Below are 27,167 nucleotides of genomic sequence, written 5' to 3' on the forward strand. Positions count from 1 at the left end.
TACTGAGAGATACAGAGGCTGCCTTTGAGGGCATTTACAAATTTTTCCTGTGACATGACTCACGGTCATTTCCCACAAATGATCCTGATCATTGGGGATGAAGCTCTATTTTTTTTTTTAATTGTGCACAGGTCCCTCCTGTTCATGTTAACTCCATTCCCTACATTGGCGATTCCTACATGCTGCAAGGCTAGGAGAGTCCCGTGCTTGTCTCCTCACCCTCTTGGTGGTAATTAGATACAGTTAAGTGTAGGCCATTGGCCTACATTTAATAGGTTATGAGTTTTATTTCACTGAAAGACTAAAAGCTTATGAATTTGATATTTTAGCAACGTCAAGTGACTCTTACTTTGTTCTTTTGTTTTGATACAGCGTCTTCAGTGTGTAGCCCTGGCTGTAGTGGGACTCCTTGGCTTCTGTTTTAGGCTGGGTATCTGAAAAATGTCTTGTTTGACTTTTGTACACGGAGGCCACCTGACCTGGGCATACAGTTCTAACCTTTCCGCAGCTTATGTTCATGCTTTACTGTCGTGTGGCATTTCCTATTATGAAATTTTGGGGCAATGCTAGTAAATACCGTCATACTGCACTTAGTAAAGGAGACAGCTTCTGAGGTGCATCTCTAGGAAACATGGCTGTTTGCATTTCGTAGAGGTTACCACCTAGCGTCACTTGCAGACATGCTGGCTGAATGACATAGGTACCATTGTGTGTGAGGTCTTTCTCTGGCCAAAAATTGGTGATAAATATGTGTTAAAACTAAATTTGAAAGCAGACATTGTGTCCCTGGCCCGTCTTTCTTTCATCGTTTGGTTGTCCAGACATAAGTTCTCTTCTGACTTTCTGGCCTTTCTTGTTTATAGAACAGCTTAGTATCTTTCAACACTGTATCTTAGGTTTATCTATTGGTCCCATTTCTGTTGCTTAAAGATTTGTTTAGTTTTATGCTTAGAAGTATTTTTGCCTGCATGTATGTGTGTGCGTCACATGTGCAGTGATCACAGGGGAATGTTTTGCCTGCATGCATGTATGAATGTCACAGGTGCAGTGATCACAGAGGCCAGAATAGGGCGCTGGACTGCTTAGAACTAGAGTTACAGGTGGTTGTGAGCCACCGGATGGGTGCTGGGATCTGGTCCTTTGTGAGAACAATGCTCTTAACCATGGAGCCATCTCTACAGCCTGATTTCTCTTTTCTGTTCTGGGAATTTCTCTAGCTCCCTACAGTTCATCCTCTCTGGGGTCCTCAGAGCATTCTGACCGGTGCTCAGCTCCTTGGGTGTTCTGACCCTCAGATAGTGGACACGTGGGGATTGTGTTCTTGGCCTTTTAGGCAGTGTATACTTCCATCCTGAGCCTTTACAGTTCTTCTCCATCCTGTTTCCAGATGACTTCTCCGCTGCTCCCACAGCGGACACCCCCTGCCCCTCAGTTCTTCAAGGTCATGTGAATGAGTGGCACTCTCAGCTGCTTTTCTCCCCATTCTCTCTTCACCCTCATTCTCGGTGGCTTTTCTCCCCGTACTTTATCCTCACTTTTGGTGCCTTTCTATCCCAGGGTCCCTCTTCTCAGGTGTCCAGTGCTGTTGACAGAGCTGATCCTGCCTCCCTGCTTCTCACCTGAGTTTGGTCTTCCTCGGGTGTGGGGAAATGCAGTCTGTTATAAGGGAGATGGAAACAGATGCTTGCACATCCCAGAGTGGACCTGCTCCCCCCCCACTCTGTGCCTGCCCTGGGACGGAGTCTGGAGTAAGGAGGACCGCATGGCTGCCTGTGTGGACTTTTCCTCTTCAGGGACTGTGCACTTAGAGCCTGTCTACCAGACACCCAGGGACTCGAATTGTGTGGTTTGCTCTTCAGTGTTCATTTTTGTTGACTTTGCTTATTGTTTAATGATGGGGTCCTACCTTGGCATCACTGAAATTCTTTGAGTTTTGCAATCTGATGTCTTTGGGCTCCTGACTGGGGAAAAGAAAAATTGCCAGTGAATAAAACTAATCTCCCTTTTCACTGAGCTGGCAGTAACATGGGCAGACTTGCTCATCTGAAGTGTTTGAAAAGATAGATTTTAATTTCTCTTCTTTGTTTGGGTTTGAGAAATACAGTCCCAGCAGCTGCTGGGGTTCTATAATAGAATATCCAGATTGCTCTGAAGAAACCTGCTGCAACACCGATTTTAAGACCGTAATAGGGGCTTGCAGTGACTGTTCGTGGCCAGGCGGTGGCTCTTGTGTAATACAAGTAGCATTTCTGAGGAGGTGTGGTTAGTTATACAATTTTGGCCAGCTCATGTGGGTTATAAGAGCTGAAATTACTTCAGCACCTTAAAAGCGGCTCCTGCTGCATCCCAGGACAGTCACAGCACTGCACAGGATTCCAGGACAGTTTTGTGGACAGATTGAGGCTCCATTGAAGGTATGACCATTATTTGGTACAGAAACTCTGCTTTGGGGGATGAGTTCTGAGGCTTCCTGGACTGTGTGTCTGAACATGTCTATGTCTGTTTCTGCATGTGCACTTGTGACCATGTATGTACCTGTGTGTGAGTATGCCTGGCTATGTGCCTGGTTTTCTGTGAGTGCTCACACACACAGAGAGAGTGGGGGGAGAGAGAGAGAGAGAGAGAGAGAGAGAGAGAGAGAGAGAGAGAGAGAGAGAGAGAGAGAGAGATTTTTTAGATAGATGAGTAGTTTCTAGTTCAATTCTATGCAGCTGTGTTACTAGAAAATGTCCAGTCTTCCAGTGTTGCCAGGCATTATTTAAATATTGGCAACTGAACATTAGCATTTCTGCAGCACTCAGAAGGCCATGCCCCTTGTTACACTTGTGAGAGAGTAAGGGCAGAACACCCAGGCTTTGCTTCCTTCCTCTACCCCCAGCTTGGGTGGCAGAGCTCTGTGTGTTCCTGTCTGTTTTCCTCTTTACAGCCTTTTAGGGCTTTGGAGAAAAGCAAGTATATAAACAAAAAGGAATGCAAACAACACATTTCATGAAGATTTGGAGCCTCTTTATAATGGAGCACTTCATTTCTTTAATCCTTGTAAGTTTTTTAGATTTGGTCGACTAGAGAAAAAGAATATTTGGTTGAGTACAGGAAAAAAAAAATCATGATCTCTGTGGTGTCTGACTCTAAGTGATTACAGTTTTAGTGTTAGGTAGATATTGTTTTGTTATTACTATTATTGACATAGGATCTTGTAATGTTGCCGTGGCTGGCCTTGAATTTGCAGCCCTCTTGCCGTAGGTTCTTGAAAGCCTCGGTTTAGAATTGTGTGCCACCGTGAAAAAAAAAAATCCCACTTTAAAAGGGATTTTTAAGGAGGAACATTATCCCTTGCAAGGATAAAATGGGCAACATGGTTCTAAGTTCCCCTTTATGGAAGATTAGAGAGAGCCTTGCCTTTCCTATCACCTTATTGGTTTTAACCTGGGTAAGGATTGTAATCCCTGCTTAGGTAATTACACTGTAAACCCTTGTCATCGATCCCTTAGGTGAATTTCCCTGACCTTCTCTAGGGAGAGCCTACAGATAAAAGGGTGACTCTTGGTGAGATGCAGTCCAAATAGGTGGGCAGAAAACGGCTTCGACAAAGATTTGCAGATGGAGGGGGAAGCAGTTGATCAAGCAAAAGTGGACAGACACGTGAACAGGGGTGTAAGGAAAGTGGAGAGGGGCTTCTGGGATTGTGAGGAGATTTGGCTTTGATGTTTGAGGCACAAGGAGAAGATGAGAACATTCCAAAGTGGATTGGTGTGATCCAAAGAGTATCACAGAGAGAGTTTAAGGAAAGAGATGGACATGTCAGAAATGCTTCTTCTGACACCCACAGTTCCTCTCAGCGGGGAGCAGAAGTGGAAGGTGACCCCAGAGTTCACTCATAGCCTCCTCTTTAGAGGACAGTGGCGCTGCAAAGAGAGGATGGAGCAGGGAGCCCAGCACAACAGAGCAGGGGAGCAGGAATAGTGTCTCCTGGAACTTACTCTACCTTCCAAGGTCTTTTTCATGTTAGAAAGAGGGGGAGGGCATTGGAGACCTGGAAAAAGAGACAGCTGTCTGTACTTCTTGACAGTAATTCAGGGGTTTGGCCTTCCTTGGCTTGTTCCAAAATGGCTACCATTCTTCAGAGCTTTGTTCTTTTTTGTTTTTCATTTAAAAAACGATTTTACTTTACATTTTAAATTGTGTGCACATGCATGCAGTGCATGCGGAGATCAGAAGAGGGCATCCTAGAGTTGGAGTTGCCCCCATGGTGCTAGAAATCCAACTCAGGTCTCCTGGCTAATTTTATGCCAGTTTAACACAAGCTAGAGTCATTGGAGAGGAGAAGTTGAGAAAATGCCTCCTGAAGCCTGGGCAGGCAGGTTTTTAAGACATTTTCTTAATTAGTGATTGATGGGGGAGAGCCTGGCCCATTGTGGCTGGGGCCACCCCTGAGCATGTAGTCCTGGGTTCTGTGAGGAAGACTGAGCAAGTCATGGGGAACAAGCCAGTAAGCAGCACCCCTCCATGGCCTCTGTGTCACCTCCTGCCTCCAGGTTCCTGCCCTGTTTGAGTTCCTGTCCTCATTTCTTTCAGTGATGAGTTGTAAACCAAATAAACCCTTTTCTCCTCGGTTTACTTTTGGTCATAATGTCTCATCACAGCAATAAAAGCCCTACCTAGGAGAAGTCGTCTAGATAAAAAGGAAGTGCAAAGCCTTGTTCTCTAGGAACAGAGCCTACACGGGAGCACAATGCCTACTTGTGTTCTCAGAGTCCTTGCCCAGACCAAAAGTGGTCTGGGCAAGGTTTGGTCTGGGCGAGGACATAACAACTTCTTTGCCTCAGTTGCTCTTCTTTGGAATAGAGATAGCAACTTTTACCAGAATTTCTAAGAGGGTTAAAGAGCATCCTATTTGCATCTGAAATACATCTATTACATATTCATTTTTTCTTTGTTGTTAATATGTAATATAAATAGGAGAATTGAGAGATGGCTCAGTCTACAAAGTACTTGCCACACAAGCATGAAAACCTGAATCTGATCCCCATGTGAAAAATTAGCCATGCTGGTACATGTTTCTAGTACTGCTGCTGGTGAGGTAGAGGCGGATGGGTCCTGGGGGCTCACTGGCAAGTCAGTCTAGCCTACTCAGGAGCTCCAGGCCAATGAGAGACCTTGTTTCAAAAAACAAGGTGGGCATTTCCTAAGGAATGACACCACGATTGCTGACACCAAGATTGACATCTGGCTTCCACACTCACTAGTATGCACACGTTCCCACCCATGAACACACTCCATGCACTCCCACACACAGTTTTCCACGGGCTTCTGTGATGTTTGTCGATCAACATATTGATTTTGTTTGCTTGTTTTCAGGTGCTAGGGATAAAGCTCAGGGTTTGCACATGCCAAGAAAGCACCCTACCACCCAGCTCCACTCACCCGACATTTATATTTTAATTTTGGTTCTACCTCTCCTCCCCTTCCAGATTCTAGTCACAAGATTTCCCTGAATAAACCCGGAGAACAGCAGTTAAATGTTGTTTTTCTCCGTGTGACTAGAATGCCCTTTAGGAAAAGCTGCTTCCCTAAAAACTGAATGCCTTTTATGCCCTTGTCACTGTATGTCTGCCCTGCCTTCTGGGGAAGCTGGACTGATGCCAAGTGCCATGGAAATGTAGAAAAAGACACAGTTTAGGAATGCATCTGAGGAGGTGGCCCCCCACGTTCAAACCTGGTCAATGTGGATGGCAGCTGGAGCTGGGGATGAATAGCCAGGATGAGGAGGTGAAAAGACACTTTTTATTAGAGTTTTATTTAAATAGTGTTTGGGATAGCAGTTTCTGCTGGAATCCTCCAGCAGAGTTGGCAGTAAAGCTTCTGATGTGCGTATAGGTTAGAAATACAGATTGTTGGGCTTGGGAGAGGCCAGACATTAGGATCTGAGTTTGATCTCCTAGAACTCAGGTAAAGAGCTATATGTACAGAAGTCATGTGTGTGTCCCTGGGGCTCAGTGGGAAGCCACTGTAAGTTGAAGTACTGAAGTCTAGGCTGAGAGCCCTTGTCTCAGAAAAACCAGGTGTAGTGCAATTGAGAAGAAACTCGTTGTCAACCTCTGGCCTCTAAAGCATGTGTACATACACATATGAGCACACATACAGAGAAAAAAATAAAGATTGCTGATGGACTTTGTATGCACAAGCTAATAAAATAAGCTCTGTACTGACTTTTTGCTGTGCACAATCTCTGTCTCTTCCCCCAGTTGAGCATAAGTGAATGTCTTGACCTCTTGTAGGGTGATGGTCACTTCTAGGCCCTGGGAGAATGGCTTCTTGAGTGATTGTTCCGCCTGGGGCTCTGCAGACAGAACCTAGTTTCAGAGGTGGAACTTGCCATGGAACCTAGATCCCCCAGCTTCATCTGCTTCTCTTGAAATCCTCTTTTTCTTTCTCTTTAAAATTTTGGGGGCTAGAGAGATGGCTTAGCAGTTTTGTGTCCTGGCTGCTCTTCCAGAGGATCCAGGTTAAATTCACAGCATCTAGTGGTAACTCCAGTTCCAGAGGTTCTAATGCCCTCTTCTGGCCTCCATGGCTATTAGACACACATGTGATGTACAGACTTGCAAACAAAACACCTATACACATAAAAAAAAAAAATTACTAAAAAAGTAAAATGACCCATTTCTATAGAGAACAAGTCTGTAAGCCAAGACAGTGACAGGGCTTACCAGTGTCTTAGGGTATAAAAAATAATCCTTTCTGTGAAGTCCCTGGAGATAGGATCCACGCAGCTTTTGTGGGAAAGCCTGCTCTTGCTGTTAGTGGGCACTTTCCACGTTTGTGTAGGGGCCTCGTGTAGCCAGTGTCAGCATCCTTCTCTGCGCACTTTGTCAGGCTTTTCTGAGTGTGTTATGCGTAGCAAGGGGCGCATCCAGTCACACGACTCTTGCTTCTGTGTCACTGCAGAGCTCAGTTACATCAGTGACTTTGAGACTTGGATGAGTGGACCCACGGTGTAAAGAAAGCATTATTTGAGTTCAAGACCAGCCTGGTCTACAAGAGCTAGTTCCAGGACAGGCTCCAAAAAAAAACCACAGAGAAACCCTGTCTTGAAAAACCAAAAAAAAAAAAAAAAAAAAAAAAAAAACATCATTTATCTCTTCATCTGGTATTAACATGTGGAAGGCCAGATTCAGGGCTTTAGTGAGGCCATGGGCTTGCCTGACTGTAATCACCTCCCACTAGATGACATCATGGCCAGGGTCAGAAGAGAGATCACATGATAAGACTGGAAGCCAGAGTGGCATGCAGGATTTGACTTCCATCCTCTGTTATAGCAGCTTTCTTGCAAGAAATAGCTGGCCTTCCAGGAGAACTGCCATTCATCAAGGGCAGAGTCCTCGGTGTCCTCCCATTGGCCCCTATGTAAACATCACACTGAGGACCAAGTCTCCAACATCGTCAGAACATCTACGCCACAGCACTCGGTTGCCCTTACCTAGTGAGATATACTCTGAAATTGCTGCCTCTTCTGTTTTTGTAGCCCTGGTTCACCTGGAACCTTCTATGAATACCAGGTTGGCCTTGAACTCATAGAGATCTATCTGCCTCTGCCTCCTGAGTGCTGGGTTTAAAGGCTTTGTCACCATACTTGGCCTAGACTGAAGTCATTGTACCTGTGAGTTACAACTCTTCCCTACTAAGCTGGTAGCCATCAGCCTATTGTTTATTTCTGAGTTTGACTGTCCTAGACAGCTGATCTCAGAAGAGAAACATGAGCTACTTCCTCTTGTGAGACTTGCTTTTTTCATTTAGTGTAAGGTTTTACATTGCTGTTTTTAAATTTTCTTTTTAGTGTGAACAATTTTCCATGTGAATAAAGATTTCTGTGCAGTTTAATTTGTTTCATTCTTCTTATATGTATGAATGTCTTGCCTGAAGTTGTCTGTGTACCACATGGTCTGCTGGTGTTCGAGGAAGCTGGAAGAGAGCACCAGATCCCCTGGAACTGGAGTTAAGGAAGGTTGTAAGCTGCCATATGGGTGCTAGGAATGGAAGGAACTCAGTCCCCCGTAAGAGCTGCAAGTGCTCTTTAACTGCTGAGCACTCTAACACCTATGCAGTCTTTTTAAGTAGCTCTATGACATTGCTTTTTAATGAATAGGCCATAATTTTGCCATATCACTAAGTCTTTGTCTTAGAATATACTGCTGGAAGTAACATATTCTCAAGACAAATATTAAATAGCTTATGCAGTCCCTAAGTTCAGTTCCAAGACTCCAATATGAGCATGAATATTCATCCTAATTCTTTGTTTTGTTTGTTTTTTGGTTGGTTTTTCAAGATGGTTTCTCTGTGTAGCCCTGGCTGTCCTAGAATATATTCTGTAGACCAGACTGGCCTTGAACTCACAGAGATCCACCTGCATCTGCCTCCTGAGTGCTGGGATTAAAGGCGGACATCACCATCATGCAGCCATGATTCTTACAAAACATAAAACCAAATCACCTTCTCATCAACTCATTTTTCACTGAGAATATATGAGTATCTGTTTCTTCATCATCCTTTCATTGAGGGTATTAGAATAGATACCATAGGCAAAGGTGGCTCTTCATCTCATTCAGCTTTAAACAAGACCCACACATTTATTGTGCTGTTTGTGTTTAGTAGGAGACTGAACACTAGCACCATCCTGCTTGTTTGTACACAGAGGGTTAGGGTGTCTTTTCATTTCTAAGCTTGATTTAGAAAGTAAGAATGTTTATATGTATTTTGTTCATTTATGTTTTGTTTTTGGAAACAGGGTTTCTTTATATATCCTTGGCTATTCTACCTAGAGCTAGCTATGTAGACCATACTGACCTTGAACTCACAGAGATCCACCTGCTTCTGCCTCCCAAGTGCTGGGATTAAAGGTTTGCACCACCACTGCCTGGCTTTGCCCCCTAATTTTATTGGATTTGGATTTCTCTCTATCAGTCTTTTTTTTTTTTTTTTTTTTTTTTTTAAAATCGTTTTGTTTGTTTGAGACAGGGTTTCTCTGTGTAATGCCCCAGCTGACCTGGAACTCGCTCTGTAGACCAGGCTAGCCTCACAGAGATCCTCCTGCTTCTGCCTCCCCAGTGCTTTTTTTTGTTCGTAAATTTTTAATGATAAGCCACGAGTTCCTAGTCCCATATATGTAATCACGTAGTAGGTTTTTTTTTTAAATCTTAGATCTTTCCTTGATTTTGTGAGTAGTGAACTGAATCCCTCCCTGATGTACCCTGAAGCGCCACTACGTATTATCATATATTCATAGTCTGCATTTTTCAGTACTGGAATGAGCCAGTCTGTTTTCATATCTTCTTTTTAAATCACAGCAGCTCTGTATTAGGGTTTCAAGCTGAGAGAAGGCATTCTTTTTTTTTTTTTTTTTTTAACTGTTGAGTGTTATTTTATTTTTTAAACAATCTTTTTTATTTTACATATCAATCCCAGTTCCTCCTCCCTTCCTCCCAATCCTTCTACCTTCTCTCCACCCCGCATTCTTTTTATAATATTTCAAATATTTGAGACTTTATTTCTTTTGGAGTTAAACACTTGTACCAAATATCCAACTCTACTTATAGCCATTCTTGCTCATTCTTTTAGGAATTTTTAGCGGTATTAAGATTAAATTTTTATCAGTTTTGCTGATTGGAAAATGAATATCCTTGCAGTAGCTCCAAACCCCTTCAATGGAAATTCAAATAAGATTATGATCACAGGCCAGAATAATTGCTACTTATATAATAAAAGATACATTATGTGCCTGGCATACATGACCATTTAACATAGAAAATGGCTATTATTACTGCCATTGTCGTCATCATCCCTTAACCACTCCTCCTCTGTCAAGTGGTCAAGGACCAGACAGCAAGTAGCCTGGCTCATTCTCTGTCCTTTGGCCGGAAGCAGGAAGGGGAGCCTTGGGGGCACCACTGATTAATAATTTTCCCCTAGTGCTAGAGTTTCTGGGAGATTTTCCATTAATATTCTCTCTCTCTCTCTCTCTCTCTCTCTCTCTCTCTCTCTGATTTTCCGTTAATATTCTCTTCTCTCTCTTATTGTTATTTTGTGTATATGTGTGGGCCTGTGAGAGTATATATGCACCATTTGTGTGTAAAAGCCTTTGGAGGGTAGAAGAGAGCGTTGGATTTCCTAGAATTGGAGTTATACACAGTTCGGAGCCCACATGTGGGTGCCGGGAACTGAACCCAGGTCTTTGGCAAGAGCAGCAGGTGCTCTCAACTGCTGAGCTATTTCTCTAGTACCCACAATTTTTAAAATAGAGTTTTCCAGACTTTTTGTTTATAAATAATAATAGTATTATTTTTGAGATAGGGTCTGTCTATAAATCCTTGGCTGTCCTGGAACTCACTATGTACGTTAGGCTGGTCTTGAACTCACTACCACACCTGGCCTTTATTTTTATTTTTAATTATGTATATCTGAGTGTGGGCTTGTGTACTTGAGTGCAGTGCTTGTAGAGGCCCGAGGAGGGCATTGGATTCTCTTGAAGTGGGAGTCACAGGTAACTGAGAGCTGGGAACAAAACCCAGGTTTCTAAGAGTAATAGGCACTCTTAACCTAACTACTGAGCCATCTCTCCAGCCCCGTGTGAACACAAGTTTGAACAAGTCCCTAAATTTCCCTCTGCCCTTGTCCCTCCCCCTTCACCTTCTGTTTGCCTTCAGACCTTGGCATTTCCCATGCAAAGTACATCCTGTGTTGGTGAAGTCACTCCTCTCACCTTGGTACAGGGTTTCGGACTTTGTAGCTGTCTCTGTGAGCCTTGTGGAGATCTTTTGGGACTTCATTGTCTGCCTCTTCTGTCCATATTCACTTTGTTTGTTTGTTTTTGTTTTGTTTTTGTTTTTCCAAGACAAGGTTTCTCTGTAGCTTTGGAGATTGTCCTGAAACTTGCTCTATAGATCAGGCTGGCCTCGAATTCACAGAACTCACCTGTCTCTGCCTTCCGAGTGCTGGGATTAAAGGCATGCAGCACCACTGCCTGGCCCCATATTCTTTTGTGCTTCCCCAAAGCCTTCCTCAGAACCTGGTCTGTGTTTTAGAGGTTGTTGGTCAGTACTGTTGCCTCCTCCTAACCAGCTCTCCCACTTGTGGCCAAATACAAATATTGCCATTGGAGTGCAGTCAGTCCTGTTGAGAAGTACTATTTTAAGTAGATGTGGGTACGATAAGGATGTAAATGAGTAGCTACTTCAGAAAGATTTGGTGGGTGTCTTGGATTCTCTCTGTTCAAGAATGCAACTTGGGATTGGGAGATGGCTCAGTGATTAAGAGCGCTGGTCCCTCTCCCAGCACTCACATAGTTACCAGCAAACATCTCTGGTTCCAGGGGTTTGGTGGCCTCTTTGGGTCTCCAGGCACCAGGCACGCACATAGTGCACAGACATACATGAAGGTAGAATACCCATACATACAAAGTTTAAAACTTAGGCTGAGTGTTTTGTTTTCCCTTTGGACTCTCATGACTGCTGAGTGCTCAACTTTCACATCTTTTCTTATTCTCATGTGCCCTTGTCCCCAACCCAATCCAAATGAGAAATTGCTGAAAAGGAAGCTCCCAATTTGCATTCTATACACCCTTTAGTTTGCTTACTACTTTTTTTTTTTTCCTTTTGGAGGGCAGATCTGACATCACTCACCGCCCTACTCCTGCCTGCTTGAATCACTCTTTTCTTTATAAAAAGCCTGGCATACCTGGACATGTTTTACTGGACATGTGCCAGCCCTTGTATCCTTCGTGCTTTCTCATTTCTGAAGACAAGTTTTCCAAATGTTCGTTAATCCAGGGTGGATTAGTTGTATTGTCCAGGTTATGCTATGTGGTTTGAAATTATTTTAATTTTTTCTCTTTTAAAAACTTGTCTGCATATGATTGTTGCAGGAGCTTCCTGATTTTGAATTTTTCTTAGTTTTATTTTAGTTCGGAATGTTGGATGTTTCTTCATTGAATGTGATCTCTTATACTCTTCAAACTTTCATATCCACCTTGGATTTGGTAGTAGTGATCTTTCCCTTCCCATCTCTTGTGTTACCTCCTATTTTGGGAGAAAGACGGAGGATCTGGGCTTCCTTTTAGGCTTATGCTATAACTGGCTTTGATTTCCTTATTTTTGGTATTCTAATCAATTAAGAACTCATCCTGGTGCCGCCTTTCTTGGCTTCTGCATAGCCACTTCATTCTAGGGATCTGTCTCTTATTGGATGTTGAACGCCTTCTGCCTTCCCTGGGACATATGTAGGGAATTTAGAATTACTTAAGTCGTGTTGCCATTCATAATAAATTGACTATATTTGCATTGTCTTAAATTTTAATTGAAATTCACTTCTGTGTCAGCCCAAGGCAGGTGACTAGTGATTTCTGCTAGACAGGGCAGGTACAGAACATTTTCAGCACGTCATAGTGCACGTCAGAGGTCTACCTAAGCTGTTGTCTTTGTCCTATATTCTAGTATTTTTTACACCATATTTATGCTCCTTTTTTCAACAGGTGGTTGACTGTAGGTGAAGCAGGTGCGTTCTTGACAAGCGGTGGTGTCTTGTCAGCTGTTTGGACTGTTTTGTGCAGGAAGTCTGATGGTGGTCACTGTCTTCTGACTGTCTTGCGCTGTCTCTTGCAGGTGATAAGAAATGACAGTAATCTCCGTCTGAGAATCCCGTGTTCCGTGTGCTGAAGAACTGCCTCTGCTTGAGCTCCTGACTCGCACAAGCCTTCACTGCAGTTTTATCGGTTGCTCAACTTTCTTAATGATGGGCATTGGCAAGAACACGACCTCCAAATCAGCGGAGGCTGGGGGTTCCACGGAAGGCAAATATGAAGAGGATGCAAAGCACCCAAATTTCTTCACTCTCCCGGTAAGGGTATCTCTTGCCTTCTAGTTTCTCTTGGGAGTAGATGTAGGGCAGACTTTAACATCTGTGTTTTCATGAACATTGTGGTATTGAAAATCAACTGCCTCTTATGTCTTTGAGACAACCCAGCATTGGCTGTATTCTCAGCCAGCCTCAGGGCACCTGCTTGGTTGGGTTAACCCAGGAAGGAAGTGTATACTCATTGATGTTTTAAAACTTGTTGCCTGAGATTTCTGTCCCCCCCCCAATAGTCATTCAGTTCCAAAGAAACAGAGGTCTACAAAACTGATTGTCCTATTAGCTCAGGCTTCTTATTAACTCTTATAACTTATATTAGCCCATAATACTTGTCTGTGTTAGCCATGTGGCTTGGTACATTTTTCGGTGAGGCAGTCACATCTTGCTTCCTCTGTGTCTGGATGATGACTGTAGACTGAACTTTCCTCCTCCCAGAATTCTCCTGTTCTCCCTGCCCCGCCTCTTTCCTGCCTGGTTGCCCCGCCTATATTTCCTGTCTGGCTATTATATTAAATTCCAATCAGCATTATATTAAACAAATACAACAAGAAACAAATCTTTAGCACCAAAACTACAGAGAAACCCTGTCTCGAAAAATCAAAAAAAAAAAAAAGTAAAACCATTGTCCCACAGCAAAAACTGTCCTGTTAGGAAGTAACTTGTGATCCAACTTCTCAATTTGCAGGTGGGAGAGATGAATGACATACTATTGGAATCCTACATTACGATATTTCAAAGACGTAGTTCAGACCTAACAGGCCTTAAAGTTGACTGATGCAGCAAAACCTCTATTCTTTACCTTCTGCCTTCTTCCCTCCTCCTCCCTCCATCCCTTCCTTCCTTTTTTCTTTTTGGTTGAGAATCTCATACAATGTAATTTGAGTATGTTCTTCCCTCTTACCCCAAGTCCCGTATCCCTTCCTACCCTACTCTTGAGATTTCTTCTTTTTTCTTTTCTTTTTTCAGCAAGTCCAGTTTGTGTTGGGAATTGAGACCGCACTGCTGTGTGGCTGACCTTCCAGGGTTCATATCACTAAAGGAAGCAGACTCTTCTCTCCCTGAGTCTGTCAGATGCCAATAGCTCCTCAACTAGTATTGAGATTTCTTGCTCATCTTGCCCATTCTATGCTGGGATTTTGTCTTTTTTTTTTTTTTTTTTTTTGGTTTTTCGAGACAGGGTTTCTCTGTGGTTTTGGAGCCTGTCCTGGAACTAGCTCTTGTAGACCAGGCTGGTCTCGAACTCACAGAGATCCGCCTGCCTCTGCCTCCCGAGTGCTGGGATTAAAGGCGTGCGCCACCACCGCCCGGCTTGGGATTTTGTCTTAAAGCCTCTATTCTACAGTCTTGTACAGTCCTCTGCAGTACCTGGTGGCCACATTCAAACAAGACCATGTGGAGTAGCTGATGTTACAGCCCACAGCTCCCAGGCCCCAGGAATCATGGTCTCTGGAACTTAGCCCTGGTCCCTCAAGTGCTCCTGCAGCTGCACTGAGCTGTGGCTCACCTGTTTTGTAAGACTACCTATGCATAGCTGCCCCTGGCCCCACAGTGAAATCGTGTTGTGTCCCAGCCCTTGCATAAAAAGGGATGAATGGCACTAAGGTAACTAGTGCCTGTCTGGCACATACCAAGCCCTTAAGCCTCACATGCGTGAATGTGATTAAGAGATTAATGAGCGGGTTGGCTATGAAAGCCAGTTTAGCTAGTCTCTGGTCCATTCCCTATCTTTCATCGTGAGCTGTTCTCCATAGCTCCCAGACTCTGTAGGCAGAACAGCCATCACCAGACACAGCCCCTGAAACTTGAGTCAGAACCACAAACAACTGTTTTTCTTTTTCTTCTTTTAAACCTCTATTTTACATGTATGCGTGCTTTGCCTGCTTGTCTGTGTACCACATGCATGCAGTGCCTGCAGAGGCCAGAAGAGGGCATTGGAGCCCCTGGACAGCAGTTACAGTGGGTTTTATCACCTTATGGGTGCTGGGAATTGTACTTACATTTGTGTTTCTCATCTCAGTGATGTGGAACCAGTACGCCCAGATTCCCTATCTACCCCTGCAAGTCATCCTTGTTGTGGCTGCACCCCACTGTCCACATCTAGCTCAACTAGAGCCATCTCTTCAGCATCCTACAAGACATGTTAATAGTGCAGATCAAAACCAAGTCTTCTAAGTTTTAAAAAGCATTCTAAGACTGTTCGGTTTCTTTGATAAAATTGTGTTCAGAAGGTCACAAAGTGAAAATGTTACACAATTATCAATGTTTTTTAATCTTTGTTCCTTAAACACACACACAACACACACATACATGTACACACACAGACACATACACTCACACACCCTCAGTACTTGTCATGAAGAACTGGTTTTAACACATGACTTTTTTCTCTTTTGGGTGTTGTCTAACCAAGAGCCATGTGTATGCTAAGACATTTTCTACCCTAGCGTCTGGCCCAGAGCCGTATATATGCTAAGACATCCTCTGCCCGAGAATCTGGTCCAGAACCACGCATATGCTAAGATATCATCTTCCCCAGCATGTGGCCCAGAGCCATGTGTATGCTAAGACGTCTTCTGTCCCAGCATCTGGTCTGGAGTTGTACTCATCACAAAGCTCCCATCTACCTCAGAGCATCAGTCTGTACCCTTGTGCTTCAGTGGGACGGTTATGTCCAGACCGTCGTTAATCCTCCATCTGCCTCTGCCTACCTCAGCTCCTGCTGCTGCCTTTTGACGTTAGCCTGCCTGCCCACCCTCCGCTGTAGCTGGCCTTAGCCTGGCACCTGGCACCCCTCTGGATGGATCTCCTTAGAGTATCAGGGCTGAGTCTTGTTTGTCTGGGACACAGCTAGGATCTGTTAAATAAGTATCTGAGCTTTCATTTAGTTCAAGGAGCATCTGCCATGTGTATATGACTAGAAAGCAGTTGTGATTGTGAACTCTTGCTAAAATCTGTTGGTTTTGGTACCATGTCAGATTTTAAAATTTATTGAGGTTGATTGTAGTTGCACTACTTTCCTGAAATCCAGAGCTTAGGAGGCCAAAGCTAGAGAGGGTCAGGAGGCTAGCTTGGGCTACATTTTGAGACCCTTTCTCAAAATTTTTTCTTGAGGTACAGTTTTATAACAAAAGTTTGAAATAAAGTTGTCAGAGACATACGATATATTCACAGTGTTGTGTAACTACCATGTCCAGCCAGTTCCAACACCCTTGTTCCCTAAGAGGTACCCAAGGAGCGGGGCGGCCTTGCCCATGGCTTATTCTACTGCAGACTCCGGTTTCTCTGATGGAATCACTTGGTGTTATGTTAGGAAGGTTCATGTTGCCTGTGTGTTCCCCTGGGCTGCGTGGGGGCTGAGGGCTGCAGTGTTGCTGTGCTGCAGTGCCGCCTCAAGTGCACACTTGAATTTGACTGGGAACATGGATATTGCTGTAGCCAGTGCAAGCAAACCAATGCCACAAACCCAGGTGTTCAGAGAAGCTGTGGTGTGATGTGGAATTCTGTCTGTTGTTTGTTTTTGTTTTCTGGGGTAGGGTCTTGCGCTGGTCCGGTTTGGCTCCAGATCCACAGTCCTCCTGCCTCAGCCTTCTGAGGGATTGTAGGTATGCACCACTGTACTTGGATAGAAATACTTTTAAAGCAGACCTTTGCTTAAAGTACTAAAAAAATTTCTGCTCTGTTGCAGTGTGTTAATTAAGATCTTTGGCAGACTTTAAAACATGGACTTTAAAACTTGCTTTCAAATGAGAAATTTAATTGCTTGCTGGCTCAGTTTCCTTAGATACAAAAGCAAGTGTATTGGAAATCTCTCTGGAATTCCTCAGTCCCAGGAACTTTAGGCCCACTGTTGCTTAACTCTAGTCTTTTTCATGACTCCTTCTTGAACAAAGAACTTCTGTTCATTATAGGAAACTACCAAAATGCAGTAAAGGAAAAGGAGTGTAAAATGGCCTTTTGATTAATGACAATCCCTGTTAATGTTTGGGAGTATGTTGTTATTGTCGTCTGTTTTAAATTTTTTTCCGATTAATTATGCATGCACATGTCATTCATACACAGTCACAGCACAGACAGAGACATTCACACAGCAGACACACATTACATTACATTACTCACTTACCTGGGACTGGAGTCTGTTTTAAATTTTGGCTTGTGTGCTGATACTATTATAGTTTTTTTGGATACTTTTCTTGTGTTAGTTTGTCAGCTTCAAAGTTTCTTTCCTCTCCTCCCTCCTTCTCCCTCTGCCTCATCCAACCTTTTCATCCTGCTGTGTAGTCCAGACAAGTATAGTCAACTTCCTGACCACCTTTCAGCTCTCCAGAACCTCCCCACACTCCCTCCCCACACTCCCTCCCCACACTCCCTCCCCACACTCCCTCCCCACCCTCCCTCCCCACACTCCCTCCCCACACTCCCTCCCCACACTCCCTCCCCACACTCCCTCCCCACACTCCCTCCCCACCCCACCCCATCCTCTTTTCACACTGCAGTCCAGTTAGTACCGCTGTATGTGCTTTGGTGCAAAGCAGTGGTTCTCAGTCTTCCTAATGCTGTGACCCTTTAATACGGTCCTCATATTATGGTGATCCCCAATCATAAAATTATTTCGTTGTTACTTCATAATAGTAATTTTGCTGCTGTTATGACTTGTAATGTGAATACCTGATATGTAGGATTCTCGACATGCAGCCCTGTGGAAGAGTCATTTGACATGCCAGAGGAATCACGACCCGACCCACAGGTTGAGAACCACTGGCATAGAGCCATCCACCAGAGCTTAGGCAACCTACAAGAGGCCATACCCCTAAAGAAAATTGACTCTCCTCCTCTGAGTAGCCATCAACTGCCGATTTTCCTCACCTAGGAGTAGGGCCTTGTGAGCCCCTACTTTATGCTTGGTCTTATACAGGCCTCTCTCGCTTTCTTCCCCTCCCTTGTTGGTTTGGGGTTTTCTGTATGAATTGTTGGTTTAGTCACTTTTCTCTATTTTGCATTACATAGTTTATCTTAGACCATCATCACTGTTTTCTATTTTGTGTATTTATTTCACAGTGCTGGAATTTAAACTGTATATGTGTCCTTTTACTAATCTATGTTTTTTTTGTTGTTGTTGTAGTTTTTGAGATAGGCTCTCATTCTAAATTTTCCATGTAGATGCTGGGAATTGAACCTTGGTCCTCTGCAAGAACAGCCAGTGCTTTTAAACACCGAGCCATCCCTCTAATTCCTATATATGGAATTTGTGTTATAAAGATATATTTCTAACCAATGTAGTTTGTACTGACTGAGTTATTATCATTGCCTGGGGGGCCTGGAGCCCAGAGGGAGTCCACAGAGTTGACTGTACTGTGACTTTTTTTATCTGAGAAGGAAAGGGAAAAAGACACACTCTCTCTTGATGGTTTCCTTCAGACCTTATCCTTATTCTTCTTTTGTCTTCTCTCTATTCTTTGTTTTCCTAGTGATTTCCTTCTCTCGTTCTTGATGTTTTCCTTCTAACTCTTTCTAACTCTCTTCATTTTCCCCCTTACAGCCTATATATCCCAACAAAATCTTTAGGGCAATATAAAAATTACAATGTGGTTACATTCTTTTTTCAAGTGAATGATTACAATGAATACAAGTAAACAGCATGTTTTCCATATCCCTTACATGATTAAACATTTTACATATTACAGGTGAAAAATTATCCCCAGGAACCCATGTATATTCATACACAGCAACTTGTTATAGATTAGCAGAATGTAAGCAAGCAAGGTATTCTTTTACTGGCAGGCTGCATTTTTCAGTTACAAAGAAAGGACCAGTCACTTATCTTGAAAGGTAATAAGGACTCTTTTTTTTTTTTTTTTTTTTTTTTTTTGGGTTTTTCGAGACAGGGTTTCTCTGTGGTTTTAGAGCAATAAGGACTCTTAAAGGAATCACAAACCTAAACTTTTATGCATGAAAAACAATCAGCTCTATTTTAAATGCATAACTACTTATCAATAGTTTTTTTTAAATATTTATTTATTAATTATGTATACAATATTCTGTCTATGTGCATGTCTGCAGGCCAGAAGAGGGCACCAGACCTCCTTACAGATGGTTGTGAGCAACCATGTGGTTGCCGGGAATTGAACTCAGGACCTTTGGAAGAGCAAGCAGTGCTCTTAACCACTGAGCCATCTCTCCAGCCCTTATCAATAGTTTTTTATATCAGGAGATTGAGGGCAGAAATGTGTATAAGGAATCAATCATCACCTTTGGTGATCAGCTGATGATAATTGGGCCACTTTGTTCTTGTCCCTGGACCATAACGAGTTCCTCACTCAACTCTGTGCCTCTCTAAAACTTAGATCATCTTCTTGGACGTTTCCCCTCAGAGCTATTTGACAAAAACATCTTAGTCTAAGTTATTTTCAGAGTGTTGTTCAGCTATAATGCACTCCGAGCCCTATGAACACATCTCCTAACATTTAGGTTAAAAGAATGTAACGTAGCTGGGCTACTGGTATTCAATTGTTTTTCTTGATTATTAACCCAAGCCACCGTCTTGTACAGCTCCTCAATAGAAAATCATGCGTTCTAGCTGTGTGACACTTATTTGTTTTATTTTTTAATCATCAAAACTGTACTTAATTAACATTGTTACTATTTTTATCAATTATACAGTGCATCTTAGGAATAAATCATCTTCAAAGTAATCCACAGGTAAAAGTGCCCAATAGGAGGATGTTTCCATTATAGTCAGTGGGGACCTCTCCACACCCATTCACACCATGCCTGATGCCCGAGAAAGATGGCAGTGGGGATTTGCCTCCTGGTAGGCTAACACCTGAACTTCAGTTGCCCCCTGCTGCACCTCTGACATGGCCACTGGCATTTATGAACACACACACACACGACTCTCACTGTGTTGCTATGTTGCTCTGGTTGGCCTGATACTTGCATTGTAAACCTGTCTGACCTTAAATTCAGAGATCCTCCTGCCTGTGCTGCTGGACTTCTAATTCTGTGTTTTTAAAAAATCTTTGGAGCCAGATAGAGTGGCATTGTTCCTGATGCCAGCACATGGGAGGCTGAAGACAGGAGTATCATTAGAGTTCTAGGCCAATTTGGGCTATGTAGCAAAATCTTGTCCTAAAAAAATCAAACAAAATGTAGACTCACTGTCATCACTATAGCTAAGTCATATGAGGTTTTCCTTGATGTTACGGAGTCTATGTTAAGAATGACTTTCCTGAGTGCTGGAATTAAAGGCACTCGGGAGGCAGAGGCAGATGGATCTCTGTGAGTTCGAGGCCAGCCTGGTCTGCAAGGCTAGTTCCAGGACAGGAACCAAAAAGCTATGGAGAAACCCTGTCTCGAAAATAAAAAAAATAAAATAAAAACAAACAAACAAACAAACAAACAAAAAGAATGACTTTCCTGGGACTTGAAAGATGCCATAGCAGTTAAGAGCACTTGCTTTTTAGAGGACTCATAACTGCCCATAACTCGAGCCTCAGGAGACCTGATGCCTGCTTCTGGCCTCCTCAGGTACCCACAAACTTACATATACATAAATAAAAGTCTTAAGAAAGTCATTTCCCAGCCGGGCAGTGGTGGCGCACGCCTTTAATCCCAGCACTAGGGAGGCAGAGGCAGGCGGATCTCTGTGAGTTCGAGGCCAGTCTGGTCTACAAAGGGAGTTCCAGGACAGGCTCCAAAGCTACAGAGAAACCCTGCCTCGAAAAACCAAAAAAAAAAAAAAGAAAGTCATTTCCCTTATAGTATCTGAGTATAACTAGTTTATTAGTGGTTATTATTATTTTTCCTTAAACGACCAACCTCTCCACCAATGCAAATAATCCCAATCAGACCAGATCAGACCAAATTAGAAGATGCCCATGTTCAATGGCTACCAGTACTCCCGGGTGGCACCCCCTCACTCTCAGGAAAACACGGAGAGGGGGACACTGGAAACCGGGAGACCACATGTTCATTCTCGGGGGGATCGTTTAAATAGCCTGTGGGTGTGGTTTGACCTTCCCTTGGGAGGGGTTACCGTTTAGTGGGCTTTTTTGACCCTCCCTGGGGAGGGGTCACCATTTGGTAGGCTTTCTCGGAGATGGAGTTTGGACTGAGGCAACTCCCAGGGGAGGGAACTTTGAAAGGGAATTTTCTGCTCAACATTCCAAAAATGGTTGCCAGAGGGCTGGGGGGTGAAGCCCCCTAACTAAATAATTATCATTCTCTCTGTCTGTCTCTGTCTCTCTCTGTCTCTCTTTGTCTCTGTCTCTCTCTCTCTCTTTCTCTCTCTCTCTGTTTCTTGGGATTAAAGCCTCTTTTTTCAGTATTGTATCTTTAGAGATTCCTAGGAATGGAACCACTTGGTTAAGGAATGAAAATACTTTGTTTCTTGTTTCTAACCAGATAAATCATACTGTTTTTCACCAAAGGAGGCATAGTGTGCGGCTAGACCTCCATTGAATTCATCTCAGGATGGGTAGGTCCTTCTACCTTCCAGTGACCAAGCAATTACACACATCAGGCTGCTTAGTTTTAGTCCTCTAACTGCAACACTCCCCCCCCCCCATACACCTTTATATTTGCAAGGGTTCATTGCAAACCACTCTTATGACCCCAGGGCCTGTTTTCTCAAGTGTTGCAGCTGGTGAGGGGCAAGGGCAGCTCCCCCACTCTTGTGACTTCAGGACCAGCTCTCCCACCTGCCTCAGGTGTTGATGGATGGGGGGGGGTCTCTGTCCCGCCCATGTCCCCACACAACAGGTGAGTAATGGGGACAATTCTCCCATGCTCACAGCTTCGGTTCTGGTTTACCCACACCTCCGCCAACAGGATTGGCTCTGTCGTGCTGCCCAGGTGAGGTGCAAGGCCTGCTCTTCTGAGCTAACTTTTCCTCTTTCTAGAGCAGACTTGCAGTTGCTTTGGCTCCCGAAGAAGCCATCTTAACCAAAGTAACTTAGACACCACCACTCAGCAGCAACCTGGTCACCCACATTGCAACACGGGCTTATCCAGTCACCTCCCTTGTCCTGGAGAGTGTTGTTGATCTTATGGCTAGAGGCTTCTTTGGAATGTTTCCCTGCTGGGCTCTGGCTCTCCCAGCTCCACCTATGGAACATAGCACATTTCCCCATTTAATAAAGCCCATATCCATATTGGAGTTTTGTTTAAGAAAAAACAGACTTTGCTGTTGTGATATGTAAAATGCATTTTAGGGCTCTTAAAAGAATTATGAGAAGCCTTTTGGAAAAAACACATTTGCCTACAGTGAAGTGGCAAGTGCCGAAACAACCTTTAAGTGGAGCCTTTCTCCTCAGGTGGTGATCAACGGTGGCGCCACGTCCAGTGGAGAGCAGGACAATGAAGACACTGAGCTCATGGCAATCTACACCACGGAGAATGGCATCGCAGAGAAGGTACCCATGCTCACCCCTTCCTACTGCCTGACCCATGTTTCTGCAGGGCCAAGGATGTCTCTGGTTTGAGACAGTGTAGCCCTGTGTGAGGGGTGGTCTGCGTGTCTGTTTTGTAATGGAAGAGTCATAATTGCTAGGTTTTAGTTATCTCAGTAGCAGTTAAGGTTAAAAGCTATAAGAGTCATTGTCTAGGCTTTTTCAAGCCTCCGCCAGAATGTCTGAGAACAGTGGTTAAGAACTTGAGGACTAAAAGTCAAGTCTGATTACAGAGGTGACTCAGACTCTAAGGAAATGACCATGATTCTCTGGGTGTCGGCTTTCATTTCTAAATAGCAATAAAAGGTAAGTGTGCCTAAGATGAATATCTGAAATCCAAAACGTTCAGCTACCAGTGTGGCATTGAAAAGCAAGTATGTATGTATGTATGTATGTATGTATGTATGTGCATGTATGTATGTATATGTGTGTGTATAGATGTGTGAACAGAAGCTTTTCGTCCTTCCTGATCCCGCATTTTGAGACTTAATATTACTATAAATGATTGACTTATTACTAGCTTATTCAGACTTATTACTAGCTAGCTCTTATATTTAAATTAACTCTTTATTAATTTTATTATAAATTTTATAATAAAAAGTTTATAAATTAACTCAATTTTATTTAATCTGTGTATCACCACATGGCTTACAATGCTTACTCTGGCATTCTGCTCCTTGGGTGGCTGCTGGTGTCTCTCTCAACTCTGCCCCTTTTCACCTGTATATCTGCTTGGATTTCCCTCCTAGCTATATTTTGCCCAGCTTTAGGCCAAAGCAACTTTATTCACCATCCAATAAAAGCAGCACATATTCACAGCATACAGAAGGACATCCCACGTCATAGATGTATACTTGTATTTGCATATACACACACATGTATATGATTAGATAGACAGACACACATATATAAAGTTATTGCCATTGTGCTTGTTCATTATTTGTTTTTTGTTTTAAAAAATTGAGTGACAATATGTAGATGGAACTTTCTGTCCTGAATGGTTTTGCAGCCATTCTAAAAACAAAATATCACCACAACCATGTTTGTATAATTTTGTATTTACATCACTGTAACAAAATACTCGACACAGATTTCTCAATGAAGTAAAGAGAGTTATGTCCTGGCTTAAAATGTCTGGATGTGGAAGATGGGCAACCCCAGTGGGCATTGCCAACGATGACTCTTCAGGGGGGCAGGTGGTACATAAGAGCAAGGGCTCACAAATCCTGAACCAGAAAGTAGAAGCGGGGTGGGGACAAGCAGGGTCCCACAGTGTACTTCAGGAGCACAGTTCTCAGCCAGACGGCGATGGTGCTTGCCTTTAAGAACCAGTTCCAGGACAGGCAACAAGTCTACACAGAGAAACCCTATTTAAAAAAAAAAAAAAAAAAAAAAAAAAAAGCAAGAAGCAAGGCACAGTTTCATGATCCAGAATCTCTGGGTTTTGTTTTTGTGTGTGTGTGAGAGAGAGACCTTACCTGGCCTTTATCCTCTGCCCCATTTTCCAGAGTGATAAGATTATGCCCATAAAGTCCATCTCCTAAAGGTCCATAATATTTTTGGATGTTGCCACCCCAACCCCACCCTCTGGGACAGGATTTCTCTGTGTACCTTTGGAACCAGTCCTGGAACTTGCTCTGTAGACCAGACTGGCCTCAAACTTACAGAGATCCGCCTGCCTCTGCCTCCCAAATTCTGGGATTAAAGACTTGCTCCACTACCAGCCGACAAGAATATTGCCACTCTTAAGGAAGCCTTTAGCACATTTAACTTCAGGGGGCATTAGGCAAAGTATAGCATAGATTCCCTTAGGTTTTATTTTTGTAAGCTATGTGACAGTGTTGAGTTTGCCTTGTGTGCTGAGCCCAATATGTTCTCAGTCTGTCAGTATAGACAAGTGTTTCAGGAATTGCCATTGGTTTCAATCATTTCTTTTCTTTTCTTTTCTTTCTTTTTTTTTTTTTTTTTGGTTTTTCGAGATAGGGTTTCCTCTGTGATTTTGGAGCCTGTCCTGGAACTAGCTCTTGTAGACCAGGCTGGTCTCGAACTCACAGAGATCCACCTGCCTCTGCCTCCCAAGTGCTGGGATTAAAGGCGCGTGCCACCACCGCCTGGCTTAAACCTTTTTTTTTTTTTTTTTTGAGACAGGGTTTCTCTGTATCTTTGGAGCCTGTCCTGGAACTAGCTCTTGTAGACCAGGCTGGCCTCGAACTCCCAGAGATCCGCCTGCCTCTGCCTCCCGAGTGCTGGGATTAAAGGCGTGCGCCACCACCGCCCGGTTTCAATCGTTTCTTAATGATTCAGTTCTCATCCTCATAGTTGTTTATAGAGGGAAGCAGCAGATAAAATTCCTGGTTGGAAAAAGGCAAATAGCAAAGTTAGGGAGACACCATGCACAGGCTTCTGTTCACCTTTCCCCCAGTGCAGGTAGGGAGGCAGTACTGTAACTCTCCCATAGCAATGGATAGCACTCACAAAATGAGGCCAACTAGGGAAGCTCATCTGAACTTTGGCATGGAAAGTTTTATCAGGAATCAGCCTCTTAGGTATGGCTGGCCACCCGTGTGGCTGAGTTTAAATTCTAGCTTCTTAGAAATGGCTTTCAAAAGACACAATACCACACACTCAGCAATGCAAGCCTGCCAACATCTGCTGCTGGACCAGAGGCAACATTTGTTCTGAGTCAAATGTCAGCTTCATTAGACTGTACCTGTAACTGTAGAAGATGAAGCAAGACTCTAGCATGTTTGTGGAAAGGGATTCATCCCCTCAAGAACTTGCCTACTCCTTCCAAGGAAAACTGGATGACTTGCATGGAGCCAGCAGCACACTGTGGGCTGGATCCGTCAGACATGGGCTCCGAAGTCACGATACCTTCTCAATTTTTTTTCCTGATTGAACATTTTTATTTTGTTTCCTATTACTTTGCTAGGTTGCAAAATACTTTTTAAAAAGATACTGTGTTAGTCACTTTTTAAATACTATGATAAAATACCACAACCAAGGCTTATTTAGGGCTTATGGCTCCATGACCATTGCTGCAGGGGACTTAGCAGCAAGCAGGCAGCTGAGAGCTCAGCTGGAACCACAAACAGAAAGCAGAGAAACCCACTCTCAGTGACATTCTTCTTCCAGCAAAGCCACACCTTCTAATCCTCCCCAAATAGCCATTAACTAGGGACCAAGTGTTCAAGTGAGACTGTGGGGGCATCTCATTCCAACCACCACAGATACGCACATCAGAGTCTAAGAAATACAATTAATTATTTGCAGAGACTTAGAAACCAGAGCAGTTTTAAGACTGTGTAGAAAGACAGGGTTTCTTTGAGGCTTCTGTGAAGCTGAAGTAGGCTGAGTTAGTTGTCGTGGTGACCTTGGCCTTCAAAAGCATGCAATACATAACATTTTAAACATCTTATTAAACTGTCACATAAAGTATTAGAAATATTTTATTATATATACAGTTATTTATTTATTTTAGATAAAGCTAAAACCAAAATCTGAGTCCTTAAGCTTGGGCAGAAGGTCTGCTCAGGTTTGGTGCTCTTGGGGATAAGCTGATGCCAAGGGAGACAGTCCTCAATCTGAGAACTAGTGCTCTGAACAAGAGTACTTGAACCCTGCATCAATGCCTAAAAGATAGAATGGCTGCATCAGTGGAATGTGGTTTGGGGCAGTCAAGGGCCATGCTAAGCTGAAAGAGCTAACATGTTCTGGGCAGTGGCTAAGCCCCTCTTTTTCTCATCTCGACTCCAGAGTTCTCTTGCAGAGACCCTGGACAGTACTGGGAGTCTGGATCCCCAGAGGTCGGATATGATCTACACTATAGAAGATGTTCCTCCCTGGTACTTGTGCATATTTCTGGGTTTGCAGGTAAGATGCTTCTTCCAGGGGGTTACCTCTGGGCTAGTGCTTGTGCTGTTACCAGCTAGATTTTCAAGATACTTTTCTTTTCTTTTTTTCTTCCCTCCCTCCCTCCCTCCGTCCCTCCCTTCTTTGTGTAGCCCTGGCTCTTCTGGAACTCACTCTGTAGACTACCCTGGCCTTGGCCTGCCTCTCTCTCCTGAGTGCTGGGGTTAAAGGCATGTGCCCCCCCCCCATAGTCTTTTTTTATTTCCCCCTTTTAATTCTATGTATTGTGTGTGGGTATGCATACAACTACAGGTGCCTGTGGAGGTCATAGGTGTTGGATTCCCACTGCCTGATGAGGGTTCTGGGAACTGAAATCCCCTTTTCTGCAAGAACAATAGATGCTTTTAACTGCCGAGTCATTCTTCTAGTCCCCAAGTTTTATTTTTAATTAAGATTTATTATAAATTATTTTCCAAGAATGGTAAATAAGAATTTTCTACATTAATTTCATAAACAGCAGGAAGAAGAAAAGAACTGTGAAGGAAATATTCAGGGAACAAAAAAAAAGTGATACAATAGGAAGGAAAAGGTAGTAGCTGCAGGGAAGGCAGCATAGAGGAAGGAAGAAAGCAGAAAAGAGAGAAAGCAGTAATTAGTGTTACCTCCCATTCCTGACCTTAGCAGTTTGTGGTCATGGCAAGTACCTGTTAGCCAGGACATGAGAAGAAGGTCTTACTATTTATTAAAGAAAGGGAAATTTGTTGCCTCCCAGCCTTAGTCTGCTGTATCTTCCTCCAGCAGGAGGGGAAGGCTGACAGAGAGATCCACTGTAGATTTGATGCTTGTCCTCATTGCCCTTGTCCTGCTTTCAGATTTAAAGTAACTTTTTGATAAAAGGGGTAGGCAGGGAGCTCTCTCCTCGCTAGCCTCACTGCCTGGCTTCTAATCACTCTGTTGGGTTTGGAT

At 43.4% G+C, this 27,167-nt stretch overlaps 1 protein-coding gene across 8 annotated transcripts in view; it reads left to right on the forward strand.

The window, feature by feature from the left end:
- Window positions 1-27,167, forward strand: part of Slc23a2 (solute carrier family 23 member 2) — a 107,836-nt gene that overhangs the window by 40,794 nt on the left and 39,875 nt on the right. For 7 of the 8 annotated variants that reach the window (XR_009057708.1, XM_057780508.1, XM_057780507.1 and 4 more), the window contains 3 exons: window positions 12,654-12,888; window positions 22,215-22,313; window positions 26,106-26,222. Coding sequence is in view for 7 of the 8 variants with exons in the window: in XM_057780508.1 (XP_057636491.1) it covers window positions 12,781-12,888; window positions 22,215-22,313; window positions 26,106-26,222 (324 nt within the window). In the remaining variant the exon portion in view is untranslated. Of the gene's footprint in view, window positions 1-2,335; window positions 2,415-12,653; window positions 12,889-22,214; window positions 22,314-26,105; window positions 26,223-27,167 lie in introns of those variants that run through there. The other variant, XM_057780506.1, reaches the window with a different exon arrangement.

The sequence above is a fragment of the Chionomys nivalis genome, chromosome 9, assembly GCF_950005125.1.
Source record: "Chionomys nivalis chromosome 9, mChiNiv1.1, whole genome shotgun sequence".
NCBI lineage: Eukaryota > Metazoa > Chordata > Mammalia > Rodentia > Cricetidae > Chionomys > Chionomys nivalis.